This window comes from Acinonyx jubatus, chromosome A3 (genome assembly GCF_027475565.1).
Source record: "Acinonyx jubatus isolate Ajub_Pintada_27869175 chromosome A3, VMU_Ajub_asm_v1.0, whole genome shotgun sequence".
Classification (NCBI taxonomy): Eukaryota; Metazoa; Chordata; class Mammalia; order Carnivora; family Felidae; genus Acinonyx; species Acinonyx jubatus.
In genome coordinates, this window is record NC_069388.1 from 40,107,996 (window position 1) to 40,127,586 (window position 19,591).

Sequence of the window (19,591 nt, forward strand, 5' to 3'; positions counted from 1 at the left end):
TGCCCTTGGGATCTACACCTGGAGAAGAGAGGGGAGGGAATCAGGAGTGGGTAGAGGGAAAGATGTGCTATGATGCAAGTCCAGTGATGGCTTCACTGAACCCGTTGGGAGCTCTGGAGCTGGTAGGGCCCTTTAGTGTTGCACTGAATTGAGCTAAGATGAACCAAGGCCTTGCCACTCTGTATTAACTAGTCTTTGGATGTGGACTGTCCGGAAGGAGTATGACCCTGAGTGGAGTAGCCCTTTGCATCTGAGGCAATCCCTGGAAGAGTTGATAGAGGCTGTCTGCTGACAGCACTGCTGGGGTCTAGACCCCAGATTCTAGGGCAGTTGTCCTCAACCAGAGATGATTTTGACCCTAGGGGACATTTGACAATGCCTAGGAATAGATTTGATTGTCACAACTGCGGGGAGGGGGAATGCCACTTGCATCAAGTGGATAGAGAGAGTCCAGGGATGCCACCAACCATCTCACAATGTACCACACAGCCCCCAACAACAAAGCGTTATCTGGTCTGAAATATCAATAGAGCTGAGTCTGGGAAGCCCTGCTGTAGGGCAACAATTTCCGCTTGAGGGGGAGCTTGGTGGCCATGCCAGTGCCCACCTCAGGAATCAGCATTAATCGAGATATTACTATTTGTCAGATTCAATGCTCTGTGTTCCTTATTTCTCCTAAGCTTCCCCCAGACCATTTGAAGTGAGTCTCATTTCCTCATTTGTTTCCATTTACTAATGAGGGAACTGATGTTCAGGAAAGTTCAGTAAACTACCCAACATCATGAACTGGAAAGATGCCCAGGTGGAATTTACAGTGGGCTTGCTTGTCGAAAACATGGTATCTTCTGGCCTCTGCTTGATGGCTCCGTGTAGCAATTCTCAAACCTTTCTCTTTCTCTATTGCAATCACAAGATGGGTGTTTATGTGTTCAGTTCACTCTCATGGAATTCCTGGGGCATGAACTGTAGACTCACTTCCCTCTATCTCATTTAAAAAGCAGAGTGGAACATGAGTGAGCACGGCACACATGGGGATGACCCTGAATCCTCTCTAATTTGTATTTGTATTTTCAGGTAGGCCATCCCTGAACTCTGAGCCCTTTCTATTACTATCAAATTGCTTACAGTGAGCATGCAGCTGGTTTTCACATGGAGAGAAAGGCCTGTCAGTGGTCTTGGTGAATGCCTTTAAAAAGATGAGAATATTTCCAGGAGGATTTGTTTCACACTCTGTCAGTCATTTGAGCGTCTGACTTCAGCTCAGGCTCAGGTCATGATCTCACAGTTCGGTTTGTGAGTTCAAGCCCCACATCAGGCTCTCTGCTGTCAGTGCAGAGCCCACTTGGGATCCTCTGTCCCCGTCTTCCTCTGTGTGTGTGTGTGTGTGTCTCTCTCTCTCTCAAAAATAAAACATAAAAAAAAGAAACAGTAGCACTTCACTGTTCCTGGTGAAGGAACAGAAAAAAGAAACTTATCATTTTGCAGACATATAGGTGAGCTCAAGAGTTCAGTATTACTCTTTCTCAAACAAAATCACATAAATTGTGACTTTTTAAATAGGACATCCATGTAAAGGTAATAAACATACAGTCTATGAAAATGTTAAGGAAAATAAAATATAGTACACACTTAACCCAAAGATATAAAGAAAAAAGATAGACATTGCATCATTATGGAGCTCAGTAATAATGCTTGTTATGACAGTCAAACAGCTGCAGTTCTTAGATTCTGTAGCACAGTATCAGTCACATGTTTCAAAAATTCTGTCATCGATTTCTACAGCCCATTTCTATATGGTGAATGCTAGCATCTTCATTTTCAACTGAAAAATAAAAAGACCAGAAAGATGAAAACAACTTGATTAAATTTACGCAGAGGTACATTGGCAGAGGACATTGCTATGCTCAGATCATGTTCCTCTGTTAGAGAGCCTAATTTAGAGTTAGCTGTATATTCACATTTGTTCCTACACTCTTTCAGTCAAATTCTTTAAATATTGCTAGGTAAAATATGGGGTCTTAGTCATTTGGGCTGCTATCAAAATTACCACAGACTGAGTGGCTTCAACAACAAACATTTATTTCTCACATTTCCCGAGGCTGGGAAGTCTGAGATCAAGATGCCAGCAGATCTGGAAAACCTGGAAAGGGGCTTGCAGATGGCTGTCTTCTCATCGTAACTTCCGGAGGGGAAGAGCAGAGAGTGCTAGCTCCCTTCCTCTTCTTATCAGAACTCCAACCCTGTCATGGGGCCTCTACCGTCCCCCTCCTTAACTTCCGAAGATTCCACCTCCAGATACCATCACGTTAGGGCTTCAACATATAAATTTGGGGAGACACAAACATTCAGTCCGTTGCATAAGGTATAAGCAGTAGTGTGTCTGTAAATGGTGAAAAAACTTGGGTGCCTTGGTGGCTCAGTCAGTTAAGCGTCCAACTCGTGATCTCTACTCAGGTCATAATCTCACGGTGTGTTGACTGCTTGGGATTTTGTCCCTCCTTCTCTCTGCCCCTCACCTGCTTTCATTCTCTCTCTCTCTCTCTCTCTCAAAATAAATAAATACAATTTAAACAAACCTGACTCTAAAAAATGAGTATGTATGTATGTATACATGTATTTAAAATTTTACTAATAAAAAGAATGTTTAGCACACAACTTACAAATAAAAATAAAATATACAATATATATTACTTATTATATATAATACATTTATTATACATTTAATAATAAATTCTTTATTATAAATTCTATACAGCAGATTGATTCTTACAAAAAACTTTTGTAAATGTTACAAAAATTTTGCATCTATAGCCAACCTGTGGTTTCCACTGACCCACAAGTGTGGTCCAATATGAAGGCTGATTAATGTTTTCAAGTTTTAAGCTACCAACATGACCACTCTCTCTCTGTCTCTCTCTCTCCCTCTCAAAATAAATAAGCATTTAAAAATTTATAATATATAATATACTTATATGTTATATAACATATGATATATTTATAAATGTATATGATATTTATATTATATAGAATATATTATTCATTATTTATATTATATTACATATTATATAAATGTATAATAGACATAGGTCTTCTCAAGAGCAGAGGTAATAGTAAAATGTGGCAAACTAGGAAGTGATGAGATGATTTCTGAATATTTGTTTTATATATAACATTTCATTGCAGGCTTATATGACTTAATTTCTTAATTATAACTAGATTTAACAGTTGGTTCACAAGATTCCTGGAAATCTGACAGTTGACTCTTGGGAGCTGATGTGATTGCTGCTGATAAGAAGTTTTCAGTTTTGATACATCCATTTCCACAGTGTCTCCTTCTCCAACTGGGTAGGGTTTCAGAGGTCTGAGCATATGAATAGAGAACATCCCATATCAAGCAAATAGATACTGAAATAGATGATTTCAGCAAAGTTGTTCCTTTAAAATTTATTGTTATTTTTGTGGTTTATTCACAGGCATTTCCCTGCATCTCAACCGGCATTTATGGTAAGTGATCTAGCTTTTGATAATGTTTGTATTTCTTTATTTTGTTGTTAAAGGCAAGGCTAACAGGAGAAATAAGAGGTCCTCTGATGGATATAGTTTTCTGTGCTTTAAAGAGACTCAAAAGGCAGGTAGAGTCTCTGAGTCCTACTGTGGACCATGAAGAGGCTATTCAGGTATTCTGTGTTCTTGGATTTTATTGTATTGGATACCACCTGTAATGATTTGATACACTGTGGCACAATGTCTTTGGTTAAATGAAAAATCTTGCTTTAGTAAGATTTGACCTCTAATGGGTTTTCTTTCATAAAGTAAGGCTTTTCTCTTACGTGAATCATTATGCATATAAAGCCTAGCATTACCATTATTTTGTTGTGAGCTACAAAATAATGGAAGCATTGATATGTACGCACATGCATGTATCAGTATATTTAATTTAAAAAAAAACCTAAGAAGTGGCTGTTGATAAAAACAAATTAATTTTTGTGATCTTCACATATATATTTTTAGTCTTGCGGGATTGTTTTAAATAGTGACTGCTTCACATACAGATAGAGGCAAAATGTTCTTGTAATCACTCGTTTTCACTAACCTAAAGCTCTCTAAACATTATTTTACCTACAATGACATTTCCTGGTGCTTTTTTTCCCTCAAGCCATTATTAAATCTGTTTTACAATATTAAGGTAACATGGGGTTTAGTTTTCATTTTAGAGTTTTCTAATCAAGAAAAATAGATTAGACCCTTATGAACTCAAACTTCTCACATGGTGGCTCTTAACTGAAAAATAAAATATGTACAAATGTAAAGAAATAATTTAAATGCATCACTCCAGGGAAGAGATATCTAGAATGATGTCAAAGGTAGGAGATTTATTTCTTCTTAATATGGTATTTATTTTGAAGATCTTGGTGAGAATAAAATGGAAAATATAAGCCTGAATCAAATTAAATGAGGAAGGACTTGGTCACATCATTTAAGAATTTAAGGCATGCCTTTTTTCCTCTCTGGATTCCACTATAGCCTATGTTTATGGAAGCAATGGACTGGGCTAGAGAGGGATAACTGGACCATCTGTAGAATCTCTATCATGGCAATTTTTCCTACCTTAAGGATGCCTAGTTAGAGATCTTAAATATTTGTTTAAAGGAAACAGTAAAATACAAAGTTTTGCCCGAGCAAGAGCCCACATCTCCCTTTCATCTTGTCTGGAGTCAAGCATCTCCCCTGTTTGTGCTCCCTCTCTCTCTAAAAATAAGAGAGAGAGAGAGAGAGAGAGAGAGAGAGAGAGAGAAGGAGGGAGAATCTTAAGCAGAATCCGTCCTAGTGCAGAGCCCTACACGGGGCTCTATCCCACAACCCTGGGATCATGATCTGAGCCAAAGTCAAGAGTTGGCTCCTCAACCAACTGAGCCACCAGGCACCCAATTACTCCAGTTCTCTTGTGGACCATTTAGCATTTTGCAACTTGGAATTTATTTCCTATGTCCCTTGTGAAGTCAGCTTTCTGATTAGTCCTTGATTCTCTCCCAGTACCCATATATTATAGATCAGTCCTTCTCTCACTCTTGCTCCAAACCCTGCTCTGCTCTTCGTTATCCAGATAAGTTTTACTTTTCTCTCAATTTATTGGATCCGAAATAATACTTTATTTAAATAAATTGGTCCACAGCTCAAGAGAAAAGTTTTAAAAAGGAAACAAACAAAATCCACAACACTTTGTAAGTCATGTGAGAATGGATTTAGAGAAAATATTCACAACAATCTCCTGGTTCTAGGTCCCCTCCTTTCTTAATATATTTTCTACCATACTAGATTAATTTTTCTAAAATGCCACTTGGTGCATGTTTCCCGTCTGCTCAGGAGCCTTTGATCATATTCCATTACTTGCAGGTTAACATTTACTCTTTCTGGACTGAACAATAGGTGCCTTATGTATCTCCCTAAACCAGTGCTTGCAAAATTTGTGAAGAGAGGGGCGCCTGGGTAGCTCAGTCGGTTAAGCCTCTGACTTCCACTCAGGTCATGATCTCACTGCACCTGAGTTCAAGCCCTGCATAGGGCACTGTGCTGAGAGCTCAGAGCTTGGAGCCTGCTTCAGATTCTGTCTCCATCTCTCTGCCCCTTCCCTGCTGGTTCTCTCTCTCTCTCTCTCTTTCCCTCTCCCTCCCTCTCTATCTCTCTGTCTCAAATATAAAATAAAACAAAAAAAATTAAAAAATTTGTGAAGGGAGAAGACATCTCTTTCTCAAGGATGTGAATTAGTGTGCCAAGAAATTTGTATGTGCTTTGTTTTTATATCTGTATTTTTTTATTTATTTTGAGTTTATTTTGAGAATCCCAAGCAGACTCCATTCCCTTAGTGCAGAGCCCAATGTGGGGATCGAGCTCACGAACCATGATGACCTGAGCCGAGATCAAGTCAGGTGCTTAAACAGCTGCACCACACAGGTGCCCACTTTTGTATCTTTAAAAGGATGATTTACTCTCCAGCATTTCCTAAGGTTATTTGACCTTTGTTATTTTCTCAGCTTTCTCAGGACTTGTGTTTTCTCCAGAATATAGTTGGAGAGATTTCTTATCATATACCCAGTGTGGACACATCTTCTATCACCCTCAGATGAGCTGATAAGTCTCAGAACATGTTATATAACTTTCCAGGTTCAATCCTGTGTTCTTCCTTATAAGATGCTCACACATGCCCACATTCTCATATGCACACACACTCATACACACATGTGCACTGAAATCACACAGACGTTGACCACCACTGCTCTTCCCCCATCCCCAAATAAAGACATACTGTGCACACTTAGGCAGGCAACTATTAATCTCTGAGAAGTCTTGAATATGCCAACTCTTAGTGGTCATTATATCTTTTGAAATCTTTCAGCATTATAATCCGAACAATTAACAATGGCTCTTTCATATTTGTCCCATAGATGTTTGTTTACATATCCTGTGCTCACAGCCAGTTTGGAATTATTTAATGAGCATGGATTCACTTGTGCATATTCTGTGCACAGCCAGTGCCTAGTGTTATATCTATAGGACAAGCTCAGCAAATATTTGCTGTTTGATAACAAGGATAATGATTATAACCCAAAGTGTTGCCTAACTGAAGATACACAAGAAACAGAATTGTTGATTGGCAAAATAACTGATAGAGAAAGGCTTCCTAGTCAGTATTTTCCTGATGGACAAACATCTCTATTTGAGGAAAAACAAATATGTTTCTCAAAAGCGTTCTCAACTAAAAATGGTATTTGTGAGAATGGCACTATCCACCTTGTTAAGGTAAAATGAAAACTCAAGAACTTTTTCAGTCAGAGAGCCAAGCCATACACAACACTTCACTTAAGAACATGCCCCTTTGTTGTTTATTATGGCCCATGGAACAATGGTCAGTCAGAGAGGTACAGATTGGCCCCGAGGCCCTACCCTAACTTCTCTGGACATACCAGCCCACTTGGCTGCCTGCTGTGATTTCTTAGACACTTGTTTTCTTTAGATTTACAAATCTTTACTTTTAGATTTATGGCCTACAAACCCACTGTTAACTCTAGTTGCACTACAACAGAGTTTTGACTATGGTACAGCTATCATTTGAAAGGGGGTTGGTTATTTAATTGCCAAAACTGATTTCATACCGGGGTAATTTCAACAGTAAGCATTCTCATTTCGTGGAAACTCAGACATCATCACCACACTCACAGTGTGTCTGGAGCATGTGACATACACCAGTACGTTGGAGGTCCTTTAGCTACAGAGGAAACCTGTGCCCTCCCAGCCTCTCCCCACTCCTCAGCCTTTTAAGGAGCGACCTTGGTGGCGGCAAAACCCGCCACCCCTTCCTGAGAGACACACACTGATGAGTATCCGCTGTGCAACACAACTGCATTTTGGGAAGGCACACGATGAGAACAGGCCCTGCCCGCTTTGAAGTTCTCCTGGAAGAGGAACCAGACTTTTCCACTCTGACTTCCAGTAACTGCTGTGACTGTTCCAACATAATGCTTCCAGAGGGCACCAGACTCTGCTTACACTCAGGATGAAAAGCCACATTTGGTAAAATACCAAAGAAAAGCCGGTGTTACTTTTGGAAAAATAGATCCAGATGAGGCTTACAGGGGCTCTAAACTCCCAGATTCCTGTGAAAGATTTGAATTGGCTGCTGAACCAGTCTCAGAGGGACAGATTTGAACTTCCCTGATGGACATTTCAGATCTCGTGCGTGCCTTCTGCCCTTTGAGCCTGACTTGGACGCTTTGGTGCTAATAAGTTTAACAAAAGAGGCTAGACATGATACATGGCAATGGAATTTTTACTGAGAAGTGAACAGCAAAAATAATTTTAGTCCGTTTTATGAGAGCCAATATAGTTAACAGAAATGAAGTCCAGGTGGAAAAGTGTATCCCTTGAGTAATTGGGAAAATATTCTCTGTGGAGTAAAAGAAAAAACTTGAATCTTGCTTTCCAGGTACGAGGTGGCGGTTTTAGAGAGGAAGGAATTTCAGACATTGAGTTATTGGCTGGAAATTTGTGGAAGAAATTTAAGCAGCGTAACTTAGCTAAAAGCAGCTCTCGTATTTAGTCAATATATTTCTGTTATCAGTGTTGAAGGCCTGTTTCCATCACATCACCTGGCGTCCCTCCGCTTTCTTTGAAATGCTGCCAGAACACAGCTTTTCTAATTGAATCCCTCATTTGCATTCACATTTGCTCTTTTGCTTCTAACTGGTAAAACGAAGATGAGCCCAATGTTTCTTTAACCTTATCCCTACTCGGCAAATATATATATATATATATATATATATATATATATATAATCACTACATCTGTCCAAATTCGCAGACATGACTTGGAAAGAAACCAGGACATCGTCCAACGGCAACGCTTAGGGCATGCTCTCTGTCAACTTTAAATGCTGACAGATTTCAGAGGGTGTGACAACTATTGCCGTGCAATTCTGGGCTCGCTGGGAGAGTTATCTTATGTAATACACTTGGGAACCAGAGCAAAATTGACAAAAATGTGTGCCCCTCCCTTTTATCTCCCTGACAGTTCTCCCCTCCCTCTTGGCTTTCTTCTTTTCCCTTTGAAATTCCCATTTGCTTTGAAAATTTCCTTTCAGGTGGTCTAATGATGACTCTTTTCTCCCTCATAAATTCCCTTCTCTGACATCCTGTTTTTTGCCCTGGTCACCTTATCCCCACTATATGAAACCTTGCTGCTCTTGGCAATCCTCTAGTTAATTGCTGGCCCTCAAAACAAAGTAACATTAGAATCAGTGTAACTTACTTCCCTTTGGTTAAATGCAGTAGTGGGTCAAACCCGCCTCAATTATACCATATTTGAATATTATTTTACAGGCTGATCCTAATGAAGCGCTGGGAAAAACAGATTAATAGACACAAAATTCTAGCTATTAAATTGTTTCTAACCCTCTGAGTGCTTGCCATTTGAATAGACGATTTTAGCAAAAACACTCACACATGCACACATTTATTCATTCATCCCACAAAATGTGGTAAAACTCCCCTCTTGTTCTCTCTAAGCTACGTGGATGTTTAATAATAAAAAGACATGAAACTAAGAAACCAAAAGTACTACCTTTGCTCTGGAAAAGAGTTGCACGTGTCTAGCAACAATATACATACGCTAGTTCAGCTTCCATAAAAATCACAGTGAGACTCACAGGCAGAGTTACCCCAGGGGACCTCCCAAAAGAGATGAAAATCCTGGAAACTTAGCCTTCTGGTGCTACAGATGCAGTGAATGACACCGGTGTCATTCTCCCTGGTGTTCTGTTCAAACTGAATGATTTAGGACTTAATTAAAAGATTAAGTGTTTCCAAAAGTCATAAAGATTACGAGTTGATTACTGTTCCTGAGGTGTGGATGTCTACCTCCTTGCAGTTGCGTCAAGGCAAAAGCTTGACTGAGGGCTAAAAGGTGCAAATGAATTCAAATCCACCCTTCCTCAGAGGGCACCACTTATTGTTACGCTACATTAAAAAAAAACAGCTTTGTTATAGAGAAAGTATTAAAACAGTAAGCCTTTTAAGGAAATGGGAAAGCCACTTCGCCCAGTAGTAACTCTGGTAATATCTTTCAGTCTCATTGAAAAATAGGAGCGCTATTAAGACGTTGTACCTAGGGAACTATTTGAGAGCATCTAAGAATTGGCCACACTTTCAGTTCGATCAGTGAAATAAGTTCCATGCGTTTTGCTCCTTCTTCTCATCTAGTCTCAAATGACATTCCTTTTTCTTGCCCTTTACACATACTTGTATCTGAAGGGTGAGTTTAAATAAACATAGCTCAACTCCCTTTCTGAAGGACTTAAAAACAATTCTGACAATTCTTAGAGAAGTCAAGTATGCTTAGCACTTTAGGACAATGATTTTCATGTCAAATCCTTTTTAGTCAATGATCATATTTTTAAAATGCATCTTGAGATGTATTTGGAAGAGACTATATTAGTTAAAGTTAAGCTGTTGTAACAAAGAGACTCTAAAATACAGTGGCTTAGTGAATAGAGATGTTTATTTCTCTCTATGCTAACAATTCCAAAGTGGGCTTTCAGCTTGTGGGAGGATTTGTTCCATTCTGTCATTTAAGGAACCAGAAATCTACCATGGTGTCAAATAGTTGCTCTGTCTACCTTAAGCCATTGTTCTCATAAATTTACTTGCCCTGGTCCCAGCAAAAGAAATGCTTTTGATGGTCTCACACCCTAGCTTAGGATGCAGAGAAGCACTTGTCACTTTCATCTGTTTTCCATTGGGGAAAAATTGGCCTCCTGGATGTCTAGTGTAGAATCCACGTTTCTCTGTGTATTTTTTAAGTGTATTTATTTGTTTTGAGGCAGAGAGAGAGAGAAAGAGAGAGAGAGAGAGAGAGAGAGAGAGCGCGCATTGAGTGGGGGAGGGGCAGAGAGAGAGGGAGAGAGAGAGAATCCCAAGCAGGCTCTGCACTGTCAGCACAAAGCCTGTGGGATTCCATCCCAAGAATTGTGAGATCATGACCTGAACCAAAATCAAGAGTCAGATGCTTAACCGACTGAGCCACCCAGGCACCCCTGGAATCCACATTTCTGACTACAATTTTGTTATGTGGAAGGAAGGAGATTTGAATTATCATGGAATTCTACATATCATTAGTCAAGAGGAAAAGCAAAGCAAATTAAATCAAACAGGCCACTGATAAATAATTTAGTTTGGAGCAGTGTCATCTACCCAGAATCCATAAATATTTTTGAACACTGGTGTCCTTATTTTGTAAGAATATTTGGTAATTTTGATAGTATATACTTTATCAAAATGCCTTTATAATCCTGAACCCTGAGAAATTTGAAAGTGTGGAAATCCTAAGGCATCAGGACAATGACCTATCATTAGTTCCAGTATATTTAGACCTTAATAGTTCATCTCAATTATATTCACATTTTTTCACATACTCCTTCACATATTCACATATTCACATACTCCTTCAAAATTGGCAGACATATCAGTGGAAACTAAAATCAATATATTGAGAATTAATAAATAATTATATTATTTATTACATTTGAAATTTTGGCCCATTTCCATAGAAATCCTTAGAGGAATCAATTATAATTTGTTTCTGTAATACCTTAAACTCTTAAGGCTGTAACTATTAAAAACATACCCAAGATTCTGAACAGTTCTAGATCAGCATCCTGCATACTAAGGAACCCTAGGGAAATGTGACTTTAGGAAAGAGTCTGCTCATAATAGAGTAAAATATTACCAAGGAGAGATGAGGAGAGAGAGAGAAAATGGTAATATAAATGTGAATGTCCTGAACAGTTAAAGGAGGTCTCCTTAGAATCTTTAGAACTGAAGAAAATAGTTTTTTACACCTTATTTCACATTTCAGGCATTGTCAACAGGGAGAATTCACCACAAGTGACTGAAAATTGAACCGAAATTAACAAAACCAACATGAAATTATCTCATGTCTATAATTTAGTCACATAAATTTATTTTCAAATGTTCTAAAGGAATCTAAGTTCACCTAAATCTTTCCAGATCTTCTTTCTAAGCAACTATATTTTTGATAAAACTTATTTTCCCTTTACTTAAGGCTTCTATTCTTTTGGAACTTAGCTTATGAAACTGGGATCTAATCTCTATCTACCACCTAAGGCAAAATCAGATACATGGTAGGCCTTGATAAGGCTTTTTTTAATGTTTATTTATTTTTGAGGGAGAGGGGTGGGGGAGGGATAGAGAGAGAGGAGGACACAGGATGGGAAGCTGGCTCTGTGCTGACAGCATAGAGCTTGATACTGGGCTTGAACCCACAAATCATAACCTGAGCCTAAGTCAGACACTTAACCAACTGAGCCACCCAGTTGCCCTGATAAGCTTTTACTTAACAGCTATAAAATAAACAGGTCTTCAACGAAATATAGGCAAATAAAATTTAAAAAGTATGCAAACAATTATATACCATGATCAAGTGGGATTTATCCCAGGTATGCAAGCTGGCTAACCATTCCAAAATCAATTATTGTAATCCATCATATCATTAAACTAAGGAAGAAAAATCATATGATTACCAATAGATGAAGAAAAATAATTTGAAAAAAATCTAACACCAATTTGATATAAACTCTCAGTAAACTAGAAGGGAAATTCCTCTACTTGGTAAAGACTAGCTACAAAAACCTACAACTAACAGCATACTTGGTGAGAAACACAGTTTCTTACTAAGATCAGGTATAAAGAAAGATGTCCCCTCTCACTACTTTTTTCAACGTCAGACTGAAAGTCCTTGCCAATGCAATAAGGCAAGAAGAATAAATAAAAGGTATACAGATTAGGAAGGAAAATAAAACTATTTTAATTTGGAGATGACATGATCGTTTCGTAGGAAATTTGAAAGAATTGATAACAACAACAAAAAACCTCCTGGAACTAATAAGCAATTATAGCAAGATTACAGAATAAAACTTAATGTATGAAGGTAAATCTACATAAATAAATAACTGAAGAGTTATTTCATGTTCATACATAGGAAGACTCAATATTGTCAAGATGTCAGTTCTTTCCAATTTGATCTATAGAGTCAATGTAATCCCAAGCAAAATCCCAGCAAGTTGTTTTCATGGATATTGACACTGGCAGAGAGGCAAAAGACGTAGAATAGCTAACACAACATTGAAGGAGAAGAACAAGTTTGGAGAACTGAAGTACCTAATTTCAAAACATACTATAAAGCTACTGTAGTCAAGACAGTGTATTTTGGTGAAATAATACATGAATAAATCAGTGGAACAGAGTAGAGAGCCCAGAAATAGATCCACATAAATGTAGTCACCTAATCCTTGACAAAGGAGTAAAAGCAATGCAATGGAGCAAAGATAATGTCTCCAACAATGGTACTGGAACATCTGGACCTGCACACGCAAGAAATGAATCTAGACAGAGACCTTACACCCTTCACAAAAAGTAACTCAAACAGTATAATAAATATAAAATGCAACAATATAAAACTCCCAGAAGACGCTTTGGCAAAAACCTAGATGACTTTGGGTATGGTGATGCCTTTTTAGATACTATACCAATTTCTCTCAGGCATCTTCAAAGGCTACCTTTGGTTCATGATTCTGGTGTCCTGTTCACCTGAGTGGTGATATAGGTTTCTTATAGTATGGTCTGTACCACCATGTGTGATCATTCTTGAGTATCACTGTATTGGAGTACCAAGGAATAATAGAGAATGAGGGTAGATATCAAAGTGGCTATGGGCATAAGTTTCAGGGTCCCATAGATCTAGGTTCAAATTCTGAGTCTGTCTCTTATCAGTTGTGTGTCCTAAAGCAAGTTACTCTCCAGGATTTAGTAACCTTAGTTGTCACATGGGGATGATAATGCCTATAACATGGGGTTGTTGTAATATTAAATTAAGTAATGCATTAAAGTGCTTATTGTGATGTCAGACACATAAAGATGGGTACTTAACAATTATTATTACTACTATTGTTAATAGTAATTTTATTTTTGCTACTATTGTTATCATTATTACTCTCTCACTGGAATCTGAGTTCCTTGAGGGCAGAGGCTTTTGGATGTCTTATTCACTCCTATCATCTAGATTTTAGAAGAGTTTCTACACTGTTGAACATGTAATTTGACATTTGAAGGAGGCTTTACTCAGACCCTTAATGACACTGGTCATCAGTCTCTTCTCATAAAAACCACCTCACTTTCTGTTGGATTACTTCTACGGCTTTGTTGAAGACTAGCTATATCCTCTAAGCTGCCTCCATGTCCTGTGGTTGAGCCCTATGAATTAAGCCATCTAGAACTGAAGCCTGTTAGCATCACACCATACATTCTATATCACACTTAGCCACAACCACTGTAGACTGTCATTTAAAAAATAAAGTGAACTTGTTTTAGCAGTTCCAAGTTTTCTACAGTTTATCTAAACCTTAGGAATGAAAACATTTTGTTTTCTCTGTATATAAATATATAAGTTTTCAGTTATATGAGGGACAAGGTAATTGTAGTTAATTGTGGTCTCAAAGTGAAGTCCCATGTAAATAAGACAGGTAATATTTTGGATAAAACCGAAGCATGGTTCTGTAAGACAGCTTTTCTAATACTTCTTCCCTAGGAAATCTTGGGTAGTAGATAATAGTTGTCTTGCCATTTGCCTTTAAGAGAGGGAAAACCCAATGCTTATTGTTTTTTTCCCCCAAAACATCAAGAAAGTTTGCACATTTAAAAAAAAATTATAAGAACATAGGGTCATGGGACTGGAAGCCATTTTGGATATCACACCTGTCTTAGCTCCTTATTTTTCTAGTTGGGAAAAATGAGACCCAGAATTGTTGATTGACTTGCCCAGCCACACCCAGCTAGTTCATGTAAACACTGAGATCAAATATCCACCAGTAGGGCAGAGAAGCAAGGGTAAGAGTTTGGGAATCAGGAGCATTTGAGATTACAGCCCAAGATGGTCCACTACTGACCATTTCTTTCCAGTTCTAGGCTTCCTCATATGTTGCGTGGGAATGATATTAATATATACTTTCTGCTATTAGAAGAAAAGAGGGGAGTTGAACTGAAACTCTCCCAGAACTGATCCCAAAAACTTATCCCAATAAAGGTCCTGATTCCCATACATCCTCTAGGTCCCTATTTCCAACCCTGCCTCTTCTTCTACCCACATTTCTTCTAGCTTAATTCTTTTTCTATGGATCCACACCAGGCCATTGATTTCACCATCAGTAACTTGTGATGATTGAGTTTATATAGAAAGTACCTGCACATCCATCTCTCTTTGTATCCTATCAGTGCTTGTTTCACTTTATCATCAAAGACGCTTTAAATATAAAGGTTAATATGTCTATATCCTCAGAGTCTCTAGAGATAGACTCTATGAGGGGGGATTTTGTTTTAGTTGAAATCTTATATTGTATTTTAAAGTATAAATATATATTGTAATCTGTTTTGTAAAACAAAATAGTTTACATTACTTACCTGTTTAATTTTACAGCCCTCCTACAATATATTTTCTTATAAAATTAACTATTAGGAAGGTGCCCATCTTGTGGTTTATGGTGCCTCTGGCACACTGCCAATTCCCCAGTTTAAAAGCCAGACATTTGCCCAACCTTACAAATGTCAGCCCTTGCATATAATTACAAGAATCTGGGAAGGTGATCACCAGCAGCTCAGAGGTTCCAAGCTTCTGCAAATTCTGAATCCCTTAGGCAAGCCAGAAAGATGTGCTGGCACTGCTGTGGGGAAAGGTTAGCATCCTAAATTATTGCCTCTTTTTTTTCATCTTTGCAAATATTTTATCTCCTCATCCATAGTGAAAAGGAAAAAAGAAGTATGCAGAGTTGCTGCTTTCCCATGTTGTATACAGAAGGAAATGAGGACTCATCAGCTTTCTTCATCCTTCATAAAACAATGAAAATATGCCTCCTTGCTGGGTAAAGCAGGGATATGCATCAGGGGATCTGGGAAATGTAAAAACCTTGATTTGAAATGCCTTTTTTTTTCTTTAGATCTCTGCACACATTGAAGGCAATATTGGGACCTGAGAGTAGAGTGTGTGTGTGTGTGTGTGTGTGTGTGTGTGTGTTTATCCTCATTTAGCTTTTCTCCCAATAGACCTCATTCCAAACTACCTGTCAAGACATGGGGTGAGATAAGAAGTAGAAAATGGAGTGAGTATGAGAAGATGGTGAGAAGAGCGGTAAGAAAAGAAGCTATTGTAGGGGCGCCTGGGTGGCTCAGTCAGTTAAGTGTCCGACTTCAGCTCAGGTCATGATCTTGTGGTTCACGGGTTCAAGCCCTGTGTCGGGCTCTGTGTGGACTGCTTAGGCCCTGGAACCTGCTTTTGATTCTGTCTCCATCTCTCTCTGCCCCTCCCCCACTCATGCTCTGTTTCTCTCTCTCTCTGTCAAAAATAAATAAACATTAATTTTTTTTTCAAAAAAGAAAAGAAAAGAAGCTGACACAAGGGAACTGCAAACTCATGGCAGAGCAGCCATCTCCAGGCAGGAAGGAGACTGGTTCAAGGATGAGCTGGGGCATGCAGACCAATATGTGCCTGGGAACATCCTTGGCTTTTCTGCTCTTTCCATTTAGAGTTGTTTGCTCCCATCCCTTTCACTACCAACTCCTTCTACTTTACACGTACTGCCTCATGTAAGGCAATGCCCATCTTAGATGAGACCACAGTGTCAGAGCTGCTGAAAGCAACTAACAGCTGGGAAGATGGAGTTCCTCTTAATTATTTTTGCAACTCAGCCCTCCTCCATCTCCAGGGCTACTTTGGTCACTTCCTCAGCCTCTGTTGCACTTCCTACCACAGGCCCATCACAATCACCATACAGCTTCCTTTCCAAGAGAGAAGTCCAATGCTCAATGGAGCTTCCATGCTGTTGGCAAGTATCCTTAAGAAACTCCAGGGAACTGTGCTTACTTAAAGAATTAGAAACTGGAGTAAAAAAATAAAATTGTTTTGCATTCTGTAGTGGGTGAGGTAGGAAAGAACCTAGTGGGGAAGTAACTAATGATAAGAGATGGTGGCTCTGCACTCAGGCCATTCAAAGAAATCATAGTCTGGGACTATGTGAAGCCTAAGGATTTTTTCACAATACTGTAGACCAAATGGTCTTACAAGACCATATACAGAACATTTATTCAAGAGCAGCATAATACACTTTCTTCACAAGTGCACATGGAACATTTTCTAGGGTAGATCCTATAAACCAAAATATTCAAGAAAATGTAAATTATATATCAAGTATCATTTCACATCAGAATGGAATGACCTAGAAATCAATAACAGAATGAAAGCTGGAAATTTCACAAATACATGGTAATTAACAGTCATGAACAACCAATGGATCGAAGATGAAGTCAAAAAGTGAATAAAAGAATAGCCAAATTATGGAAAGAGCCTAAATGTCCATCAACTTATGAATGAATAAAGAAGTTATGGTTTATATATACAATGGAATACTACTTGGCAATGAGAAAGAATGAAATATGGCCTTTTGTAGCAATGTGGATGGAATTGGAGAGTGTTATGCTAAGTGAAATAAGTCATACAGAGAAAGACAGATACCATATGTTTTCACTCTTATGTGGATCCTGACAAACTTAACAGAAGACCATGGCAGAGGGGAAGGGGGAAAAAAAGTTACAGAGAGGGAAGGAGGCAAACCATAAGAGACACTTAAAAACAGAATAAACTGAGGGTTGATGGGGGGGGAGGGGAAAGTGGGTGATGGGCATTGAGGAGGGCATCTGTTGGGATGAGCATTGGGTGTTCTATGGAAACCAATTTGACAATAAATTTCATATTAAAAAAAAGAATATCTTAAAACAAATGAAAATGGAAATACAACATGCCAAACTTATGGAATGCAACAAACGTAAATCTAACAGGGAAATCTTTGGTAACATAATGCATACATCAAGGAAAGAAGAAAAATCTCAAAGTACCTATCTTAAAACTCATGGAACTAGGAAAAGAAGAACAAACTAAAAGTTACCAAAAGAAAGGAAATAATAAAAATTAGAGCAGAAATAAATGAAAGAGAGAATAGGAAGACAATAGAAAAGATTAACAAACCAAACCAACCATTGGTACTTTGAAAAGATAAACAAAACTGATAAACTTTTACCTAAATTAATCAAGAAAAAAAGGGCTTAAATACATAAAATTATAAATGCAAGAGAAGACATTTGATAGCACAGAAACTAAGGGGATTATATGAGACTACTATGAACAAATAGATGCCAACAATTAAAACATAGAAGAAATGGGATGCCTGGGTGGCTCAGTCGGTTGAGCATACAACTTTGGCTCAAGTCATGATCTCGTGGTTTGTGAGTTCGAGCCCTGTGTCAGGCTCTGTACGAACAGCTCAGAGCCTGGAGCCTGCTTCAGATTCTGTGTCTCCCTCTCTTTCTGCCCCTCCCCTGCTCACATGCTGTCTCTCTCTCTCAAAAATAAATAAACATTAAAAAATAGAAGAAATGGATATATTCCTAGAAACATACAACCTACCAAGAATCATGAATAAATCATAAAGAAATTAAAATTCTGAACAGACCAATAATTTGTAAGGAGATTGAATCCATAATATAAAACCTCCCAGCAAAGAAAAGCCGAGGACCACATGGTTTCAATGGTGTTTTTTACCAAACATTTTAAAAACGAATTAATTCTAATCCTTCTTAAAATCATCTCAAAAAATTGAAGAGGAGGGAGTACTTCCAAACTTATGTTATTAGATCAGCATTATCCAGATGCCAAAGCCAGATGAGAACACTGCGAGAAGAAAAAAAAAGAAAAAACCAAACAACTGCAGGCCAACATCATGAATGTACATGCAGAAATTCTCAACAAAATACTAACAAACTGAATTCAAAATCATATTAAAAGGATTATAAAATATGATGATCAAGTGGGATTCATCCCTGGGGTGCAAAGATGGTTTAAAATGTGCAGTCAATAAATGGGATGCATCACATTAATAGAATGAAATATTAAAAAAAACACATGATAAAAACCCTCAACCAAATGGATATAGAAGGAATGATGGAATGTACTTCAACATAATAAAGGCCATATATTTAGCAAGCCCATGTCTAATGTCATACTTAACAATGAAAATCTGAAAGCCTTTTCTCTAAGATCAGGAACAAGGCAAGGATGCCCACTCTCACCATTTTTATTTGACATAGTATTGGAAGTCCTAGCTGGAGAAAGTAGGCAAAAAAAAAAAAAAAAAAAAAAAAAAAAAAGAAATAAAAAAATAAAGAAATGAAAGGCATCCAAATTGGAAAGGAGAAGTAAAACTGTCACTATTGCAGATGGCATGTTATTATATATAGAAAACCCTAAAGACTCTATCAAAATCTCTTAGATGAATTTAGTAAAATTTCAGGATACAAAATCAATACACAGAAATCTGTTGCATTTCTATACACTACTAATCAACTATCAGAAAGAGAAATAAAACAATCCCACATACAATTGGATCAAAGAGAATAAAATACCTAGAAATAAACTTAACCAATGAGGAAAAAGACATGTGCATTGAAAACTACCAGATATTGATGAAAGATATTGAAGAGACACAAATATATGGAAAGATATTCTGTGCTCATGGATTAGAAGAATCAGTATTTTTTAAATATCCATATGACTCAAAGAAATATACAGATTCAGTGCAATCCCTATCAAATTCCAATGCATTCTTTCAGTAAAATAGAACAAATAATCTTAAAATTTGTGAAGAGGTACAAAAAAAGAAAAGAAAAGAAAACATGAATACCCAAAACAATCTTCAGAAAGAACAAAGCTGACATCACATTCCCTGATTTCAAACTATTCTACAAAGTTATAGTGATGAAAACAGTATGGTTTGCCATAAAAATAGACACAAAGTTCAATGAAATAGAATAGAGAGCCAAGAAATAAATACACACATATATGGTTAATTAATTTATGACAAAGGATCCAAGAATATACAATGGGGAAGTGACAGTTATTTCAATAAATGTTGTTGGGAAAACTG

General features: G+C 37.8%; 1 protein-coding gene across 1 annotated transcript in view; it reads left to right on the top strand.

Annotated features, from left to right (window-relative positions):
• Positions 1-19,591, top strand: part of MACROD2 (mono-ADP ribosylhydrolase 2) — a 1,987,236-nt gene that overhangs the window by 1,424,517 nt on the left and 543,128 nt on the right. Inside the window, exon 7 of the mRNA XM_027069543.2 lies at positions 3,474-3,504. Coding sequence (XP_026925344.1) covers positions 3,474-3,504 — 31 coding nt within the window. The remainder of the gene's footprint in view (positions 1-3,473; positions 3,505-19,591) is intronic.